Here is an 18,744-nt window from a genome sequence, read left to right as displayed (position 1 = left end):
AAACAGGACACGAAATTAATTTTGCAGATTCCAAATTGCTCTTTAACATGGAACATCACCACAAGAGAATAATCATGGAAGCCATCGAGATAGAGAAACACCCTCACAACATGAACAAGCGTGACGACACATCCCGCTTGCCAGACATCTGGAAATTAGCCCTCCCCACAAAATCTGACACCAGATCCAGAGGCACACAGAACGCCATCACCAATCAACCACACCAGACCCAAACCCAGACCCTCTCCACAGATAAATTACAGACACCATCCAGTAGCCAAACCAGGGTGGCACCTCCGGATGCTGCACCCCCCTGCAATCCCTACACAGATCTGGCTGGCACAGGCCACAAAACCACAGCTCGCCCCTATACACGAAGCCAAGCCAGAGCACAACCAAGTGCAGTACAGCCATCTTCTCAGAAAAACTCTTCACAAAGTTCAAGAGTTCAAGACACGAAGGCTTTAGCAACTAATCCACACCTAATGACCCACCTAAGTGGGATTCAGGAAATCACTCAAGAAATCACTCAAGATATCCCTCAAGTAATTAAGGAACAAAAGAAGAAAAGGCACACTAGCCTGGGAACCTCCTCTCTGCCCAGAACATTGGAGGCTATACACCACACCTCCTCAACAGTATTTATAGGAACTCAAACACTGAGATCCTGCTCTGTTCCAGTAACAAGAAGCCGAAAGCACCAGCCTGAAGATGACGAGTGAGACCTCGTCGAAACGTCGCCTAGACACCCCAACTTTTACACGGGAAGACACCCGAGGACACCAAAACCTGCATTCCTGTACCCGTGAAAATCTACGAAAGCATATATGTAACAATATATATATATATATATATATATATATATATGTAACAATATATATATATATATATATATATATATATATATGTAACAATATATATATATATATATATATATATATATATATATATATATATAATGTTACATAATGTCTACATTCACATGAACAAAGGCAAACAATTGGGTACTTCTCTAGAAGAGCTGTTGTAGGGCATGGTATCTACATATAGTACTTCAGTGCAGAAAAATGACCCCAGTGATTTCTGCTATAAATTATGCTGATGGCCTATTATCTTCATTGGTTTGCTAGTTTATTGTAAGTCTCAGTACTGACCCCTATGTGATATAACTATCGGTATGCTGTGCACAAGGCTTGACTACTTCTGTGTATGGCTAGGTGAGAAGATTAGGGGTGGAGACATTTCATTATTCCAAATGCCCGCTTTATCTGTTTCTTATATTTCAGTAAGAAACAGGAATAGCTCATTTCAATTCTGTACAATATTTTCCCCAGTATTTTTTCTAGTTGATAATAATAGGATTTACAATTCGGTTTTCCATAAGGTCCCAGAGTGGAGTATATACATTTTAATGTTACAATTAAAATAATTAGATAAAATTTCAATTGAAACAGTGCAAAACCAGTTCAAACCAGCAACATCCAAATATTACAGTACCGCAGAGGGGAATTAGCACTTTGTATTATTCAGTCATCCCCCATTCCCCATCTTAAGCTGTTATTGAAAAGTACAATGATTAAAAAACATAATCCTGTCCATGTTTACTCAGATGTAATCCTATTTAATTAATTGTAGCTTACTCCAATGTAGGTGGGGTTAGGATTGCAACCTTAGTATGTAGGCAAAGGTAATCAACAAAACTGAGCCCCCCCATGGTGAATGTGTCTTAAAATTTCATTATTCAGCTTTTGGATTAAATAGCAAAAGCAGAATAGCAGAAGCTATTTAATGTACAAGAAAGACAATTAACTATTGATGAGTGGTGAACATTTCATACTTGATGTGTTTCATTTGACCTTATGAAGTGCTCAACTACAATCAATAGCACAGAAAGTGATAGCTAACAAGAAATCTTAACCCTTATTGCATGGACCCTTTATGAAGTTATAGGTGGTGAAATGAACTGTGAATAGCTGAAGGCACTGGGGTCATGGAAAATCTTGTAGATTGGAAATATATTATGCTGTCTCTGTGGATTGGAACCCAATATTTCAGGTATTTGTATTTAACCGTTGTCTTGTCTAACTTATTGGTCTCTTTGCACAGGCCAGACACAGAAAATGAACCTTTTCCAGTCCATTACAAGTGCCTTGGATAATGCCTTGTCGAAAGATCCAACAGCAGGTATAGTTTTATACCTAAAATTATCTCTATGGAGGTTCTTTTGTTAGAAGCCCTTTTTATTGAATACACACTCTTAAACTAAATCTGAATTAAGGTAAAACCTGTATGTAAATACGAATTAATTTGAGATTTATGTAGCACAAGAACATAGTAGAATTCTAAAAAAATTAAGCAGTGACTTTGATCTGTTAGAAACTATTCAGAACCACGATATGGTAATAAGTTTGATAGGACCAGCCATAATCTCACAAAGTAAGCAATAGGCCTGGTGGTAGCTATGCATCCTGCTACTGTGCAGCCAGAGTTTTGATTATATTGAATAATATAATGCAAAGTATGCAAAGGGTCAGGTTGAACTTGAGATTCCTTTTAATTACTAATCATTATTAACTAAGAATCATTTTGTATTCTTGAGCAATTATTTACTTAATTCCTTGTTGTACACTTGCAGTAATATTTGGTGAAGATGTATCCTTTGGGGGAGTCTTTAGGTGCACTCTTGGCTTGAGAGACAAATATGGTGAGTTTACAACTTATATGATTCATTTGCCAGATCGTTGTTTCTCTTCCTGCTCACATTAACTATTATATCAACTATATATATATATATAGAGAGAGAGGTTATATGTTTGATTCCACTTGAGAAATTGTTATTTCCTTCTTGTAAAGGTGATCAGAGCAGCCAATGCGGGCAGCTATTTCCAAAGTTTAAAAATGGGCTAACAGCACAGTCCTATAATGTCTATTTAGAAGTATGCCTGGTGGAGGTAAGAAGGATTTACTTCTAGGAAAGTGGGTCCTGTATAGAAATACAGCCTAGTTCACCTTGGTTTTGAAGGTTAATAAAACTGAATGATTTTAAGGCTCTTTGACAGTTATGCAGGATGTGCAGAACTATTAATATTCTGCACCAAGGAATCCCATATTTAGCATTTTAAAACATAGCAAATTTTCATTTAATGTCAAGCTTTGTTAGAACAGTGCATTCATTTGTGCTAGATTCTGCTACTGACATGAGATGGTTTTATTTGGGGTCTGTGGTATTTGCTGATAGAGCTCAGCAATTCAATTTGCCCAACAAGGGGGAAAGACTGCAGTTGCAAGAAACAACATTTTACATGTTGATATATCAAGAACTGCTATAACATTTTGCAAATGAAACAAGTAGGTTAAGATTTGTTGTTAATGACGTCTGACATGGAGTGGTTTTTTATGATGTGGTATGTGGGGAAATAGAGATCTGCACACTTCTATTTTAAACTGGCTTTAGATCTACCAGTGAAATGCACTGTGTGGGAAACTTACTCTGGTTGCTGCTAGTGAGAACATGGCTAGTAGTGTGCATTCCACTGCACTTTTGGCAGGGGCTTCTGGGACAGCACATCTCCTTTCACACTGTTAGAGCCCAGTGGAACCTCTCCCAATCCTAACCCCTGCCAGCAACAGGGATTAGTGGTTAGGGTTGCTCTGATCACAAATATATTGCAACTGCAACATTAGTAAACAGTTACTAGTGTAGGTGTTACTTTCCTTACCCTTACACAAGTTTCTTTGTCTGCATATTAGTAGTATATATTGTAACAATGGCCCCTTTTAACAGTAGGTATATTTGTAGCTATGCTTGCATAAAGCTAAAGTGATTCATATGGTAACATTTCATAAATATATCAAACTATGTTTTTAGGTGTCCACTTACACATGATACATTAAATGTTTATAGACGAGTAAATTTAGCTTGGGTTTGATAAGAAACCACACCAAATAAAATATTGAACATATTTCAAAACAAACAAAAGTTACTGGAGAAAAGCTCTGTGGCTTCAGACTTTCCCATCATTGTTCTCTGACATCACTACTTCTGACAGTAGCTTTTAGTAAAAAAAAGTTATTGTCACTTTGTAGGCTCCTGAATTCCACTAAGTAGCTTGTACTCTGAGAAGTATATTTTGCATCTGCGCATCTACCCTATATTCTTATTTTAAAAGGTTTATTAAGAGAAACTCTTATTTTTGTAGGTAAAGACAGAGTGTTCAATACTCCTTTATGCGAACAAGGAATTGTAGGATTTGGCATTGGAGTTGCAGTAACTGGTGCTACAGCCATTGCAGAAATTCAGTTTGCTGACTATATCTACCCTGCCTTTGATCAGGTTGGTGCATAATCTAAGATGCTGAAAATAAGAATAACAGTTTATTGTTATTTTTCCTTAAAATAATGAAAAGCTGAACAGAAATGGGATTGGACTTGAGGGAGCCTGAAGCAGAATGTCAATATGACTGCACTAGGTGGGGATGCTGATAAGGTTTTGGCACTTTGCATGTTACATGAAGCACCAAAATTGTATGTGTGAATGCAGTGGTGCCTGTGCTTGCTCTTCATCCTTCTAACATGCAAGAAGAAGAAGAAAATTTACAGCTCTCCTGTGGGCAGATAGTACGCTTGTATCTCCTTAGAGGGGAAATGTATGAGTCCCCTTGCAGACATTTCAAAAAGTGGTGGAAAGTAGAGGTGTGAATGCAATTTTGGTGCTACTTCTTGCTGCTGCTTGTAATGTGAGGCAGCCCTCAGTGAAAAAGTATTGGAGCTAGGCTAAAAACTGAACATTTGTATTTAGCTTTGACTTCGGCTGTTGCATACTTGATAAAATGTACTTTGTTACAGAAATAATAAAGAGCAACACATAAGGGTAATTTGTAGGAATCAGATACTAGAAATCTGTGTTACATCTGTAGCTGGCTCAAGGAAGTGTGTTGCAAAGCAAAGAAAATGATGTAAAAATTTATTAGCATTTGGTTTTAAGATTTGGGGTGTCTGTTCCTGCTTAATATTGTACAATGGAACATGAACGATCAAAATGCATAGTATGTGTGTGCCTGAGTACATTCAAGATTAATTAAATAAATGTATCTTCCCCTCAGATTGTTAATGAGGCGGCAAAGTATCGGTATCGCTCTGGAAATCTCTTTGATTGTGGAAGCCTCACTATAAGAGCCCCTTGGGGTTGTGTGGGTCATGGTGCATTATATCACTCTCAAAGCCCTGAAGCCTTTTTTGCTCATTGTCCAGGACTAAAGGTATGGTAATTGGATAAATGGATTTTATTATAATTGGTGTGGATTTACCATTACGGTTAACTATTCCTCATGGGAGGCTCTCTGTGATTTAAGCAATTGCCATGTTACCTTGTGAATGAATCTGGTGATGTTTGCAGATGGACTCTGTAGATTCCCTTTTCTCTTAACATGTTTTGACATGTTAACTAATTTTTCACATGGTTCCTTTATGTATAAGGATCACTACTAATGTGGTAGCAGAGTACTGTGAGGACTTCACCACCCCAAAATTAAATGCTAAAATTAAATTAAAACCAAACATTTGAATTGAGCTTGAGTCTTCATTGAAGAACGAGGTGCTATGCAATCAAATATGCATTAAAAAGTTGCAGCTCACAGTCAGTGGACTTGTGTATTGCAGTTATTGCTGGAATGTATCACTTCAGTCTGAAAGTAGGGGATCACTTCTTTGTATGATTAAGCTGTTTATACTTCACACAAAAACGAGCATGGTTTAGAGAAGAACTTACGAAATCTCTTCGGAAATCTTTAGGAACTATCAGCTGGGAACCTTTTGCCAGCATGGCTACTTGAGTAGAGTCCCTTTATTACTCTCAGGTTTGAAGAGTGATTATTAGAGCTGCCTTTAATAAACTCGTAACAGATCAAATACCAGTGTACTTGAATCAAACAGAATTGTCAGAAGACAATTATACTGTCAGTCGAATGGTATTGCTTTTGAACAAGTGCCACAATCAGAATTTCAGTTGATATTTAGGGCAGACTGCATTGGCCTGAGTTTAGCTTCTGATGCCTTAGTGTTTTGCCCTCAATTTATTGGGGCAAGTAGCAGATAAAGTGTATAGGTACAGCAGTGTCACTGGATAATATTTTGAGGATTATATTCAAGCCTGTTCTAAAAGCAATGCAAGATAGGCATACAGTGATGTTTCAGTACTGTGCTTCTGAGGCTCTTTTTGTAAGTTTGTTCAATCTTGGTTTGTTCCACTGTAGTTTGTGCCACACCAGTTTTAATTGCTACTGAAGCAAGCCAGTTTAAAATGTAGCTTGAGCCATTAGTCTTCTTTGAAGAAAACCATAGAGAGACTGTTTGTGTTGTTGATTTGTATATACCTGATGACTACTCTGAACTCTGACCAGATGTAGATTTTTTTATTCTATAATGTGCTCATATTTCAGAAAAAAATGCATTGGATGCAGTGGTCACAGTAGAGAGCTGTAGGCTCTTTCAGGTATTTCTAAGCTAGTTTTGATGATTCAATAATGATAGTTATTAAACTTTGAATAGAAATAGTAGTATAAGAAGGTGATAGGTATGCTACGTTGCTTCTGTAATTAGCCTCTTAATAAGCGAAGTATTTTGTTCTGTAAATTTTCTTATTCCATCTTTTTTCCAGGTTGTTGTTCCAAGAGGTCCTGTAGAAGCCAAAGGACTATTGCTATCATGCATAGAAGATAAAAACCCTTGTATATTCTTTGAACCTAAAATACTGTACAGAGCAGCAGGTAAAGGCTTTTATGCACAATATAAAAATAAGTGGATGAAGATGATGTTCTATATAGGCATATAAGGAAGCATGGTCTATTTGAGCAGCCAGCTTAAATTACTCATTTCCTTATTTTGTTTATCGAACATTTGCTTGGATATGAAGAAATAGATTATTTAAAGCATACTCCTGTGTGTTTATTCATATGAAAGAATACTACTAATAATGTCCCACTGTGTTGGTGCACAGATAGTTTGCTATTGTTTGTTTAAGATCTTTGAAAGAAAGATTTCCTGCCTGACAACTATGGATTTGCCTCCCTTATCTTATTAATAGGCTGAGGGTTGCCTGACCAGCTGGAAGGTAGCCTTTTATTAATGACTGAAGAATGAAATAGGACTATTTCACTGTTAAGGGTATTTTGCTATAATAATGGCCCAGGGTATCTGTTTAAAGAGGTTTAAGTTGGCCATAGTAGTTTGAGCTTGTTTCAAACTTTATGAAATAGGATTATTTTCACTAATCATATTTAAGATTAGATTTCTCATTCAGCTATATCTGCAATTAATGGAAACATTCAATTTCTTTATCACAGCTGTCTTAGAAGAAGTGAGGTGAACAGTGAGCATAAGCTGCAACTTGCTGTGGCTCATCCTTATAACTCTAAACTATGGCTTAGTATTATATGTGAACTGGGCCTTTATCTGTTAAAGCGTTTGCTCGAGTGCTGAATCAATGTTCTCTTATTTATCAAAGGAACAATTCATTTAGTACAAACAGTCAAGAAAGAACTTGGGTCTTAATATATGTATCATGTGGGGGGAGGCTCTCAATTTTCAGTTAGGCTAGAAATGGAGGTTTTGGGCTATTTTCAAGGCAGACTATTCAGGTGTGATCCAGCTTCTTGCTCTGCATACATACACCTTTGGCTTTAGGTAGTCTTCCTGCTAGCATTCTTTTTTTAATGTTTGTTTTTACTCTAGTTTAATGCACCATCAAATATAATGCTCCATCGAATCTAATGTGCACCTCAATTTTCAGAACCTTGAAACCCCAAAAAGTATTTGCTAGCAAATGTAAATGTGCCATCAAATCTAATGCGCGCCTTAATTTTCACACTGTAATTTGGCCAAAAAAGGTGAGCATTAGATTTGAGTAAATACAGTAATATACAAAAGAGTTGAATTTTTCACGTTTTCATGATGAAAGGGTAAAATAGTACATATTTCCTGTTGTTGAAAATATTGATGTGCCAAAAATAAGAGAGAGAAGCAAATAAGCTGTTTGTCTTTTTATTAGGTGCATAATTTATAATATTGGTGAAAAAATACACTTTTGTACCTTTGAACAAGGTTTTTAGTTTAATTTTTAGCAAGACTTGTCAGTGTGCATTGTCTTGTAAAGATATTGATGCAGGAGGAAGCAATGCAAAGTACTATGGTGAATGCAGAAGTCAGTTATTTTAATAATAGCAACATATTAAATGTTGTTTTAACTCAAGGAACTATGGGGGGGTGTAAATACAATTAAAAATAAAATAAAAACATAATCTAAAGCACCTGAAAACCATTTTTTTTTATAAAGCAGTCTTGTATCCTCACAGCTAATAATTACAAGTTTGATGTGGACAACATCTTTCAGTTATAAAATGCTTGAGTGAACAGGAACATTTTGAACTTTCTCTTGAACTTTCTCTTGAATTCAAAATATAAGAATTGTTTTAAACAAAACATAAATTTTACATAGAGGTGTTTGGTTTGTTTATTTTTAAACTATATTTGCTAGTGAATCAAGAGCACATAGTGGTAATTCATAGGAAACAATGAGTCACCTTGACATTATCAGGTTTAAGTATCTTGTGGAGAGAGTATTCTTATGGCTTATGACCTTTTCAGTTTCATTTAATTCTATCATATATGACATGAGTGGTGCAGAAATGATTTGCATCAGTGGTTGTTATAGTGACATGGCAGGTAAGATGGGAAAAACTAGCTTGTTTTTAATCAGCGTTTAAAATGCCCTGTCACAAAGACGTGTTTTTCTGTTGCAATTAAATTGTAAATAAAATCAAACACTAGCACTGCCAAATGCATGACTTCAGATTTATGAATATTCATAGAATGTTAGTTGGAGGAAGCTTTGCAGGTGAGAAATAATCATGCTAATAACAATTAACAATAATAAAAAGGAGCCCAGGGCAGTAAAGAACAAAGCTGCAAAACAATACAATTAAAAATAAAATAAAAACATAATCTAAAGCACCTGAAAACCTTTTTTTTATTATAAAGCAGTCTTGTATCCTCACAGCTAATAATTACAAGTTTGATGTGGACAACATCTTTCAGTTATAAAATGCTTGAGTGAACAGGAACATTTTGAACTTTCTCTTGAATGTTAATAATGAGGGAGATAGGCACACATCACCGAGGAGGGCATTCTGCAACCGGAAGCTGCCATTAGTTCTGTGCAAAGGGTGATTAACTTAACAGTGCTGGGTTGAAAGGGATATTAAATGCTAATTAACTTGTCATTTCTGATATATCAACACAAGTTACTCACCCCATAGCTGCAGGATGTTCGTAAGGGGTTTCTGACCAAACATGAGATAGAGCCAGGCAACTAATCTGTCACTAGCGGGGAAACGGGGCAATGTTTCCCAGGAAATGCAAATTTAGACTTAATCCAGTTACTGGTGGAAGATGTTTGCCAGAGGATGACCTCAGAGCCAAACAAGAGCATATGCTTGCATTAGATATGGCAAAGGTTCTGAGGGCTAATGAGGCTTGTGGTCTATTAAAATAAGCCATTCCTTACACAGGTACTGCACAGTTATTTCCGTGGGAGAAGATTTGGCTTAAACCACAGTTTTTTCTGATTCCTTTGCCATGGCACTGCACTCATACCTCAGAGTAAAGCTAACATAGTCACATCATTCCAGGGCATGTGCAAAGTTCCAGCTGAGCCAAGCATTTTGGTGATGCTAGATAACTGGTTCCATTGATTTTTATGGTTAATAAAGTTCTAATTTCCAGCTGAAATTAGACCTCATGTTACAATATCTATTTAAAAATCACAGGATTGTCATTATGCAAACTTTGGCCTTTGCAGTGGGAGACTTGGGTTCCAACAATTATAGCTACATGAAATTAATTGGATGGCTTTTGGTGAATCATACGCTCTCAACCTAGCTTACCTAAGACCAGAGATTCTCAAAATTTCTAGCTCCAGGGTCTTCTTGAGATGGCTGAAAGTAACTGAAGCCCACAAGTCACAGTATGGTGGCAGATGGAGGCAGAGTGTTGCCTAAACCCGAAATTACTGATATCATTTTCTATACGCTTCTGTCTAACCCATATTTGAAAACTATTATATCCTGTACCACAATGCTTTTCTTATGACAACGAGCACCACAGCCCAGCTCTCCTCAAGCTAAGTAATGAATATTTGCTTTGGAGGTATTGTGACCAGTGGTGGAACTTCAGGCTCCAGCATCAGGGAACGGAGAGCAGGCGGGGGCGGGGCGCCCAGCGCGGGGGGGGGGGGGCAGCCGTGATGGCACCCTGCCGGGATCGCGCTGCCGGGGCCGGTGCGCTCTCCCCCCAATTCCTCTTCCTCCACCAGTGATTGTGACTCAGCCCACCCTTTTTAGGCAGAATATGCTGATCCAAAATGATGAAGAAAGAAAGAAAGAAAGAAAGAAAGAAAGAAAGAAAGAAAATAAATAAATAGATAGATAGATAGATAGATAGATAGATAGATAGCAAGCAAGCAAGCAAGCGATTTCCCCACTTTTATCCTGAGTGCTTCTTACATTTAGGCATTTCCTGTAAATCCTTCTCCCATTCTCCATTCATACTTGTACCATTCTGCTCCCCACCTTCAAATTGCCGGTTTCTGGAAGTAAGCATAGATTATGCTGTGTTGAACTTGCTTGTAGATCTTGACATCACAACAACAATTTCTGGTCATGGGGAAGGGGACGTACGCAGGCCTGGGACTTGCTGTGGCTTGTTCACGTGATGTCTGAATGTGGCAACAATCTACAAACTTATTAACTTATCTCTGCAGTCATGTGGCTTAGAAATTTGCTTCTTCTGCTGTTAAATGAAAGTACAGATACTTAGGAAACTGAATTCTGTGGTCATTCTGGAATTTTCTGAAATCCCACGAAGGTAGAGCCTACATGATGGTAACAGAATTTATGATTTAATCAGTGTACTTATCCCTTCAAGGAAAAGAAACTGGTACAGCCAATTTAGAGCAGGTGATAACTTGTGGTTGCAGGACTATAGCATTTCAGAGTTGCTGCCAAATATGAGGTTTTGAAGAAGCAGTGTGTAAAAGGGCCTCATTGTCCAAAGGGAAAAATACTTCTGCAGCTTTAATAGAAGCATACAAGGAAAGATTGACAATTATTTTCAGAATAATTTACTATATAGCTGTGTGTTATTCTTGTTGGGTAAAGCAGAGTTCCGTGCCCAGCGGAAGGATGAGGAGTACGTGCTGCATACTCTTGGTTGCTTTATTTACAGTTCAAAGCAGTTATATTACAGAAAGACATCTTGCCTCTGCCGGAGCAGAAAAGCATCCTCTCTCCTCGACAGCTTGGAGAGAAAAAACAGCACAGTGAAACACAGGAAACCAGTGTACGTCACATCCAGTCTCCCTTTCCCGTGAGAAACTCCAACAGTACAGTACAGACTGTGGAATGTAAACACCTGTCTCGTGACAAGCCCTTTCGCTGCACAGTGAAGGAAAACAGAAACCAACATCCTCCCCCTTTCTGTGAACATCACTGGGCAGCGTGTTCGTACAATATCAGTACAAACCCAACTTCTGCACATAGGTACAGTGTTGATCCCTTGATACAATCTTGGATAATACATCAGCAGGAATTTTATTACCTGGCATATAGGACACCGTTACGAGTCCCTTCTGAATACATTCCCTAGCATGCTGCAATTTCAATTGCAAGTGCTTCGTGCTTTGCTTACAACCTTCAGACTTCAGCAAAGCCAAACATGCTTTGTTGTCCTGGTAAACCTGGATTGGACATTTGACAGGAATTTTCATATCTTTGCACAATTGTATCAACCATTCACAATCCTTAAGTGAATAAGACAGTGCATTCAGTTCAGCTTCACAAGTACTTAAGCTAACTGTTGTTTGCTTCTTGCATGACCAATCAAACAGACCCTGATTGTACATGTAGCAAACTCCAGACGTACTTTTCCTGTCTTCAGTGTCACTTCCAAAACTTGCATCTGCAAATATCTCAAGACCACCAGACTTCTGATTGTTAAATCTCAGTCTGTAATGCATAGTGCCTTTCAAATACCGCGCTATGCGTTTCAGAGCTTTCCAATCCTTGACACTTGGATTGTTGACTTGTCTGCTTAGCAAATTACAGCTAACAGCAATGTCTGGTCTTGAACATCTGGCAATGAAGTTTAGCTTGCCTAGCACACTTCTGTACAGTGTAGAGTCAGAAAATGCTTCTCCAGTGTCATCTACCTGATAACCTGTTGTCATCGGTGTGTCTACAGGGTTAGCATCCATCAGGTTTAGTTTGCTTAACACATCAGCAATTTTCCGTGATTGGTGTACTAGAATGTTACCATCTTGATCTCTTTCTATTTCCAGAGATAGGTAGTTGTTTACCTCACCAAGATCTTTCATGTCAAAGTGCTCTTTCAGTTGAGCTAGGGCGTTATTGTACATTGCGACATCTTTCCAAAAGAATAATAAATCATCAACATAAAACAAACAGTACAGTTTCTTTTGCCCCTCCTCTTTGACAAATACACATGGATCAGCTTTCCCTTGCTGAAAACCTAGAGAAAACAATACTTCAGTGAGTTTTGTGTGCCAACACCGTGCACTTTGTTTGAGACCATAAAGGGATTTCTTCAGAGCACAAACAAATCCCTGTTTTACCTGTACGCCATCAGGTGGAAGCATATAAAGTGATTCATCCAGAGATCCGTACAGAAAAGCTGTATTAATATCATGGTGACTAATGTGTAGATTTTCCTCTGCAGCTAGCTTGAGCATAAGCCTAATGCTTTCATACCTCACTGTGGGTGAGTAGGTCTCGTGATAGTCTTCACCTGGTACTTGTGCAAAACCTCTGGCTACCAATCTGGCTTTGTGTCTGACTATCTTGCCATTTTGATCAGTCTTCGCTTTGAAGACCCATTTGCTTCCAAGCAGTTTCATTCCTGGAACTACTGGAACTAGCTCCCATGTTTTGTTCCTTTCCAAGGAATCAAGCTCAGCCTTCATGGCATTTAACCATGGTTCAGCTTCCTTTGAATCCAAACCCTGGATTTCTTGGAAACTTGAAGGTTCAAATACCTTCTTGGAGCTTTTAACAGCTGTTACTGCTATCGTAGCAAATTCATCAGCAAATCTCTTTGGAGGTTTGCCTTTTGTGGCTCTCTGTGACCTACGAATTAGCCTTAAGTCTTCAACACTCTCCTCTTCCTTCTTAGGAGAAAAACGACCTATTGTGAACAATGGTTCTTCCAATTCTTGATCAGAGCTTTCAGAGGGTCGCATAGAGGCTTTCGCACTCTTGAAATCCTCTGAATCACCCGATTCAGTTTCAGATTCAGACTCAGAACCTTCATCAGTGGGTGTGGGTTGTTGTGGTTGCTTCTGACTATCCTCAGTCTCATCACTGTCATCAGGATAACATTGGAAAATTCCCACATTCTCCCCCCACTTTGCATTGTATTCAACACTTCTCGTGAGCTTAATTGTCTTAGAGTCAGTCATCATTATTCTGTAAGACCCTTTCTGATAACCTAGAAAGATACCATGCAATCCACGCTTGTCTAACTTTGAATTTTGTGGTGAATGAACCCACATGTCAGAACCAAAAATTTTCATGTGTTTGATGTATGGCTTCTTGCCAAACATCTTCTCATAGGGGGTACAACCAATCGCTGAAGATAACCTGCGATTGTAACTGTAAACAAAACACGAGAGAGATTCGGCCCAATAACTCTCTGGAAGATTGGCATCATGCAGCAAGGTTTTTAACCCTTGAAGCAATGTCTGATTTGCCCGTTCCGCAAGTCCATTCTGCCATGGCGAGCGAGGACTAGACAAATCGTGTTGAATTCCTTTCTCAGTCAGAAAAACTTCAAACTGCTGAGAAGTGAATTCTCCCCCGCGATCACTGAAAAGAGTCTTTATCTTCTTACCATGCACATTTTCCAACCAAGCACAGAATTCCTTGAACCTAGGAAAAGCCTCTGATTTCTGCTTGAGATTGTACACAAAAATATATCTAGAAAATGCGTCAATGAGAACCATGAAGTACCTATTTCCACCCAAAGAGGGCGCTAGTGGTCCAACCAAATCAGCATGAATAATCTGGTATGGTTCCGTAGCTTGCCTACTAGACACCTTACCTTTCGCAGCCATTTTCACCTTGTTTGCTGCGCATGCTTTGCACTTCATGTGGTACCTGCAGGGTCTAATAGTCATACCTTCAACCAAGGCAGGCATTTTAGATACTGCCTCAAAATGCAAATGACCAAATTTTCGATGAAAATCATGAATACATCCTGCATGCAAACTTTTGTTAGAACCTGCAATGCAACAAGTGTCATCCTGCACAACATCATCATAATACAAAACAAACAAACGATCAACATATTCAGCATGCAATTCATAGTCATTTTTCTTTGTGATGATGCACTTCTTGTTCTTGAAGGAAACGTCAATGTTCCGCTCATTCAGTTGTCCAACGCTGAGCAGATTATGTTTGGCGTCTGGCACGTAAAGGACATTCTGTATCGATAAGTCCAAACTGTGAAGAACAACAGTTCCGTAGCCTTTACTGGGAATAGTGTGGTCATCCGCCTGGTGAATCGCACCTTCCTGCGGTGTAAAAGACACAAAAAGTCTCTTATCGTTGCACATGTGGTGGGTCGCCGCCGAATCAACAACGAAGAAAGATCTAGACGTCTTCTGGACCTCTGCAACCTTTGGAGTGAAGCGTGAAACCATAGCCTTGTGCTGCGTTGTCCTAGACACCGGACCTTTGCCTTTGCCTCGGCCTTTTCCACGCGATGAGCTTTCGCTGCGCTGCTCTGTCTTGGCCCTGGGATATCTGCATTCCCTCTTCATATGGCCTAGACGTCCACACGAGTAGCATTTCACTGCCTTCAAAGCTTTGGCGCCATCTGGTGGTTCCACTGCACTATGGGATGACGTCTGTGAAGACTCCCCCTTGCCCATGCAGCTAGCACCCCGGCGATCTGCTTCATTTAACACCACGGCAGTAACAAAGTCCACTGTTAGCTGAGCTGTTGGCTGCACAGCAATCTGGGTTGCAACAGACTCCCAACCTGAACCCAAAGATTGTAGTATCATGAAAGAATACACAGCCTCTGGAAAGTTGAGTCCTCTCTGTTGCAGCTCATGTCTCAGATTTTGCATCTCCATCAGATGTAAACGCACATCTCCACCTTCAGCAAGAGCCATATTATGCAGCTTGTTAAAGTAAAACATAGTAGATCCAGCTTCTGTCCTTAAGTGAGCCTCTCTCAAAGAATCCCAAATTTCTCTGGCTGAGGTCTTATCACGCAATAGACAGAGCTCTTCTGGGGATACTATCAATGTAAGTGTTCCCCGTGCTTTGGAATCCTTAACTTTCCATGCATCTGTAACTGGAGCTGGGGGGGTTTCTGTAATGACCTCAAACAAACCCTCTTTCCGCAGAATTGCCTCTGCATACAAAACCCAGTCGGCATAATTTTTCTTGTTGAGCTTAGGAATCCCACAAGCATCCTGAAGGGCCATCATGACTCTGGCATTAGCCTTCAGCGTCATATATGCTGCTTTAAATCTTGCTGCGTCACTGCTGCACCTGCTTTATTCCAAAAGCGCACTTAAAAGTTACTTTCGATTTCCCCAGCATAGTAACTTGAGCCTGGGAGCCATTTTCCTATTCCCGGCAAAACGGCTTTAAAAGTTCAAAGTCCAGCCATAAAGCCATTAACTAGAAGCTGGCAGGCTGCCCGGAGCAGTAGCAACATACCTCATCAATCATGTTTATGCGCAGAGCAGATTCCAATCCGATCTGTCCCTCTGCATTCCGATCCTTTGCCGGCACTCCGATTCGACTCCTGGAGCCCATAACCACGTGTTGGGTAAAGCAGAGTTCCGTGCCCAGCGGAAGGATGAGGAGTACGTGCTGCATACTCTTGGTTGCTTTATTTACAGTTCAAAGCAGTTATATTACAGAAAGACATCTTGCCTCTGCCGGAGCAGAAAAGCATCCTCTCTCCTCGACAGCTTGGAGAGAAAAAACAGCACAGTGAAACACAGGAAACCAGTGTACGTCACATCCAGTCTCCCTTTCCCGTGAGAAACTCCAACAGTACAGTACAGACTGTGGAATGTAAACACCTGTCTCGTGACAAGCCCTTTCGCTGCACAGTGAAGGAAAACAGAAACCAACAATTCTGTGGGTTGCTAGAGTGACTAAAATTACACCTGGAAACTATAATTGAAAATGCCCAGGCTGGAATAATTACTTCACTAGTATTATATAACTAAGAGCAGATGTCATTGTTAGTGGGAAAATAGTGTGAAAGAGCATTTACATCTAAAATTACCAGCATTCACATATGAGCACTGATATATTTAGGCTCTCTTTTGATTTCTTTGGTCTTTCACTGTATTGAGTTAAGCTAATGAGGTAAATGGGAATCATTTAAAGCTAGAGAAAGTAGCTTATTTTATTTTAGCAGAAGGTTTGGCTGAGAATGGTCAATAATATCGAATGACGCAACATATTTCAATGAAAATGTGAATGTCACAGACTCCTGGCTGTTCTTTGCAGCAATAGAAAGCCGCTGCTGAGGACTGGGGGGGCCTTGGGAATGGATGTGATTTGGCGGCAGGAGGCTGCAGACGGGGAGTTGGGCATTGGGAGAAATAGCCATTTGGATCCAAGCCTGTATCTTTCAGTGCAATTCCCAATCCATAGCTGTTCCTTAGAAATTACAGTGTTGCTATTGTGGAATTAACCTGTAAATAAACTACAAATGAAAACATACAACAATGTGTTGTTTTTGTTTTTGCTTCTGATAATTGTTTCAAATTGTTAAAAGAATGGATACTGGTACTGGAAATTTTATTGTTGAGCAATTCATGTTTTTTGGTAGAGAGTCATATAGCAGCATTAACCTAGTGGCTCATTATGTGATGAGTTAAGTCTTGTTTTCTAAACTTTTAATATACCATGTACAGTATCAGGCAAGCAGAGACCTCCCTTTGCTATTGGGGGTGCCTTGCCACTGTGCAGCCTGTATCTCCTGGATCTTCTTGCAGCCTCAGCCTCACCTGTTCAGTTTACATTCTTGGGTGCTTTGTCATATGCACCTGCTGTTAATTAATTAATTTCAAAAGATTTATATATTGCTTGATTGTAATAAAACCTCAAAGTGGTTATGTAACTCGGGTCATTGAATCTTGACTATGGGAAAACAGTTTTCTTTCGTACTCCCAAGGTAACCAACACAAAACCATGAGTAACACAATGCAAATTTTAAATCATTAGCGTTCAGCATCTAACTGTTTAGCAGCTGGAGAATCTAACCTACATTGCTTTGCATTTATTCAGTGGAGCAAGTGCCTGTGGAGCCATACTACATTCCACTCTCTCAAGCAGAAGTCCTTCAGAATGGAAGTGATGTTACACTGGTGGCCTGGGGTACGCAGGCAAGTAAGACTCTGATGGATTTTTAAAGAGAAATTATGCTATATTATCTCCTGGAAAAATGTTCTTTGAAATGCCCTCCAGATGAAGTGGATTACAACTCCCATGATCCCTGGCCATTGGCTATGCAGACTAGGGATCACAGTAATTTAGTCCATGTCATCCAGACTTAATGGCTCATTCCTAACTCCCACCCCTTGCCAGTGGGGCTTGGTGAAGCCCCTGCCACATCCGCAGCCCTGCTGCTCATTTGAGGGACAGCAGAAATTGGGAGTAGGGAGAAGGAAGACAGGATGATTGGGCCCAATGCTGTTGTGTGATGGCTGTGGGACCAGCCTTGAATGCCCTGTTTTCGTTGGCTCCTGTCCATGTGTTCAGTGACTGGTAGGTTGAGCCAGGAGAGCTGGGTAGTGCAATGTCTCCACCTAATCCAACTCCTCCCTTTTCCCAGCATAAGGTGAGTTTGGATTACTCTGTGTGGAGGTTCCAATGGAAGCAGTGTGAAAAGTTCATCATGACTTAAGTCCCATTTATTTCAGTGGGATTTTAGGGCAGCTAACTATGGCTCCAATCCACAGTCTTTATCTAACAAGTGAAACTTAAATACTTCAGTGCATTGTGGAAACCTTTAAACACATATAGCGTCAATTCTGTTTTTATTTTTGAAAAAATATATATTTCTGATTGAGGCTGTCGTGCTAAGATAAGTGCAGTATGCATGTTATGAAATATTCAAAAGCACTCTCTAAGTGTTGCCGAAATGAAATTTCAGTAGCCTGCATATCTAATATACTATTGCATGTTTTCACCCAATATTTAGGTTCATGTTATTAAAGAGGTAGCAGTTATGGCTCAAGAAAAGCTTGGTGTGTCCTGTGAAGTAATTGATCTGAAGACTATTCTGCCTTGGGATGCAGAGACTATATGCAAGGTAGGTACATATGGCACATTAGCGCATTAAAGCATTTCAGTTATTTTCTCATATTGTACGTCTTTGTGGAATGACCACCACTAGAGGCCTCTATTAGTTCAAGTTAAAACTGAGTTTTGGCGCTGTTTTACTGACTACTATACTGTGAAGACAGAATTTCAGCTTGTTCCAAAATAATTTTGAAAGTCTAATCTATACTGTTCAGTCATATGAGACTGTGTAAAATATTGTGGTACGTTAGCTTCTTAGGTAGAGATGGGTAGTCAGAAGGCTACCTGGAAAACATGGTGGTTAAAATCAGGGGAGTGGTACCTGTATTCACAGTAC

The 18,744-nt window shown here is 39.4% G+C and overlaps 1 protein-coding gene across 3 annotated transcripts in view; it reads left to right on the top strand.

Moving 5' to 3' along the window:
* The window catches only part of BCKDHB (branched chain keto acid dehydrogenase E1 subunit beta), a 45,715-nt gene that overhangs the window by 3,037 nt on the left and 23,934 nt on the right, over positions 1-18,744 (top strand). For all 3 annotated transcript variants that reach the window (XM_083431209.1, XM_083431210.1, XM_083431211.1), the window contains exons 2-8: positions 2,107-2,184; positions 2,636-2,704; positions 4,200-4,333; positions 5,103-5,258; positions 6,656-6,764; positions 17,391-17,488; positions 18,307-18,417. In XM_083431209.1, the coding sequence (XP_083287335.1) occupies positions 2,107-2,184; positions 2,636-2,704; positions 4,200-4,333; positions 5,103-5,258; positions 6,656-6,764; positions 17,391-17,488; positions 18,307-18,417 (755 nt within the window). The remainder of the gene's footprint in view (positions 1-2,106; positions 2,185-2,635; positions 2,705-4,199; positions 4,334-5,102; positions 5,259-6,655; positions 6,765-17,390; positions 17,489-18,306; positions 18,418-18,744) is intronic.

The sequence above is a fragment of the Podarcis tiliguerta genome (assembly GCF_965153285.1).
Source record: "Podarcis tiliguerta genome assembly, chromosome: 3".
NCBI lineage: Eukaryota > Metazoa > Chordata > Lepidosauria > Squamata > Lacertidae > Podarcis > Podarcis tiliguerta.
This window is presented reverse-complemented; position numbering and strand designations above follow the sequence as displayed.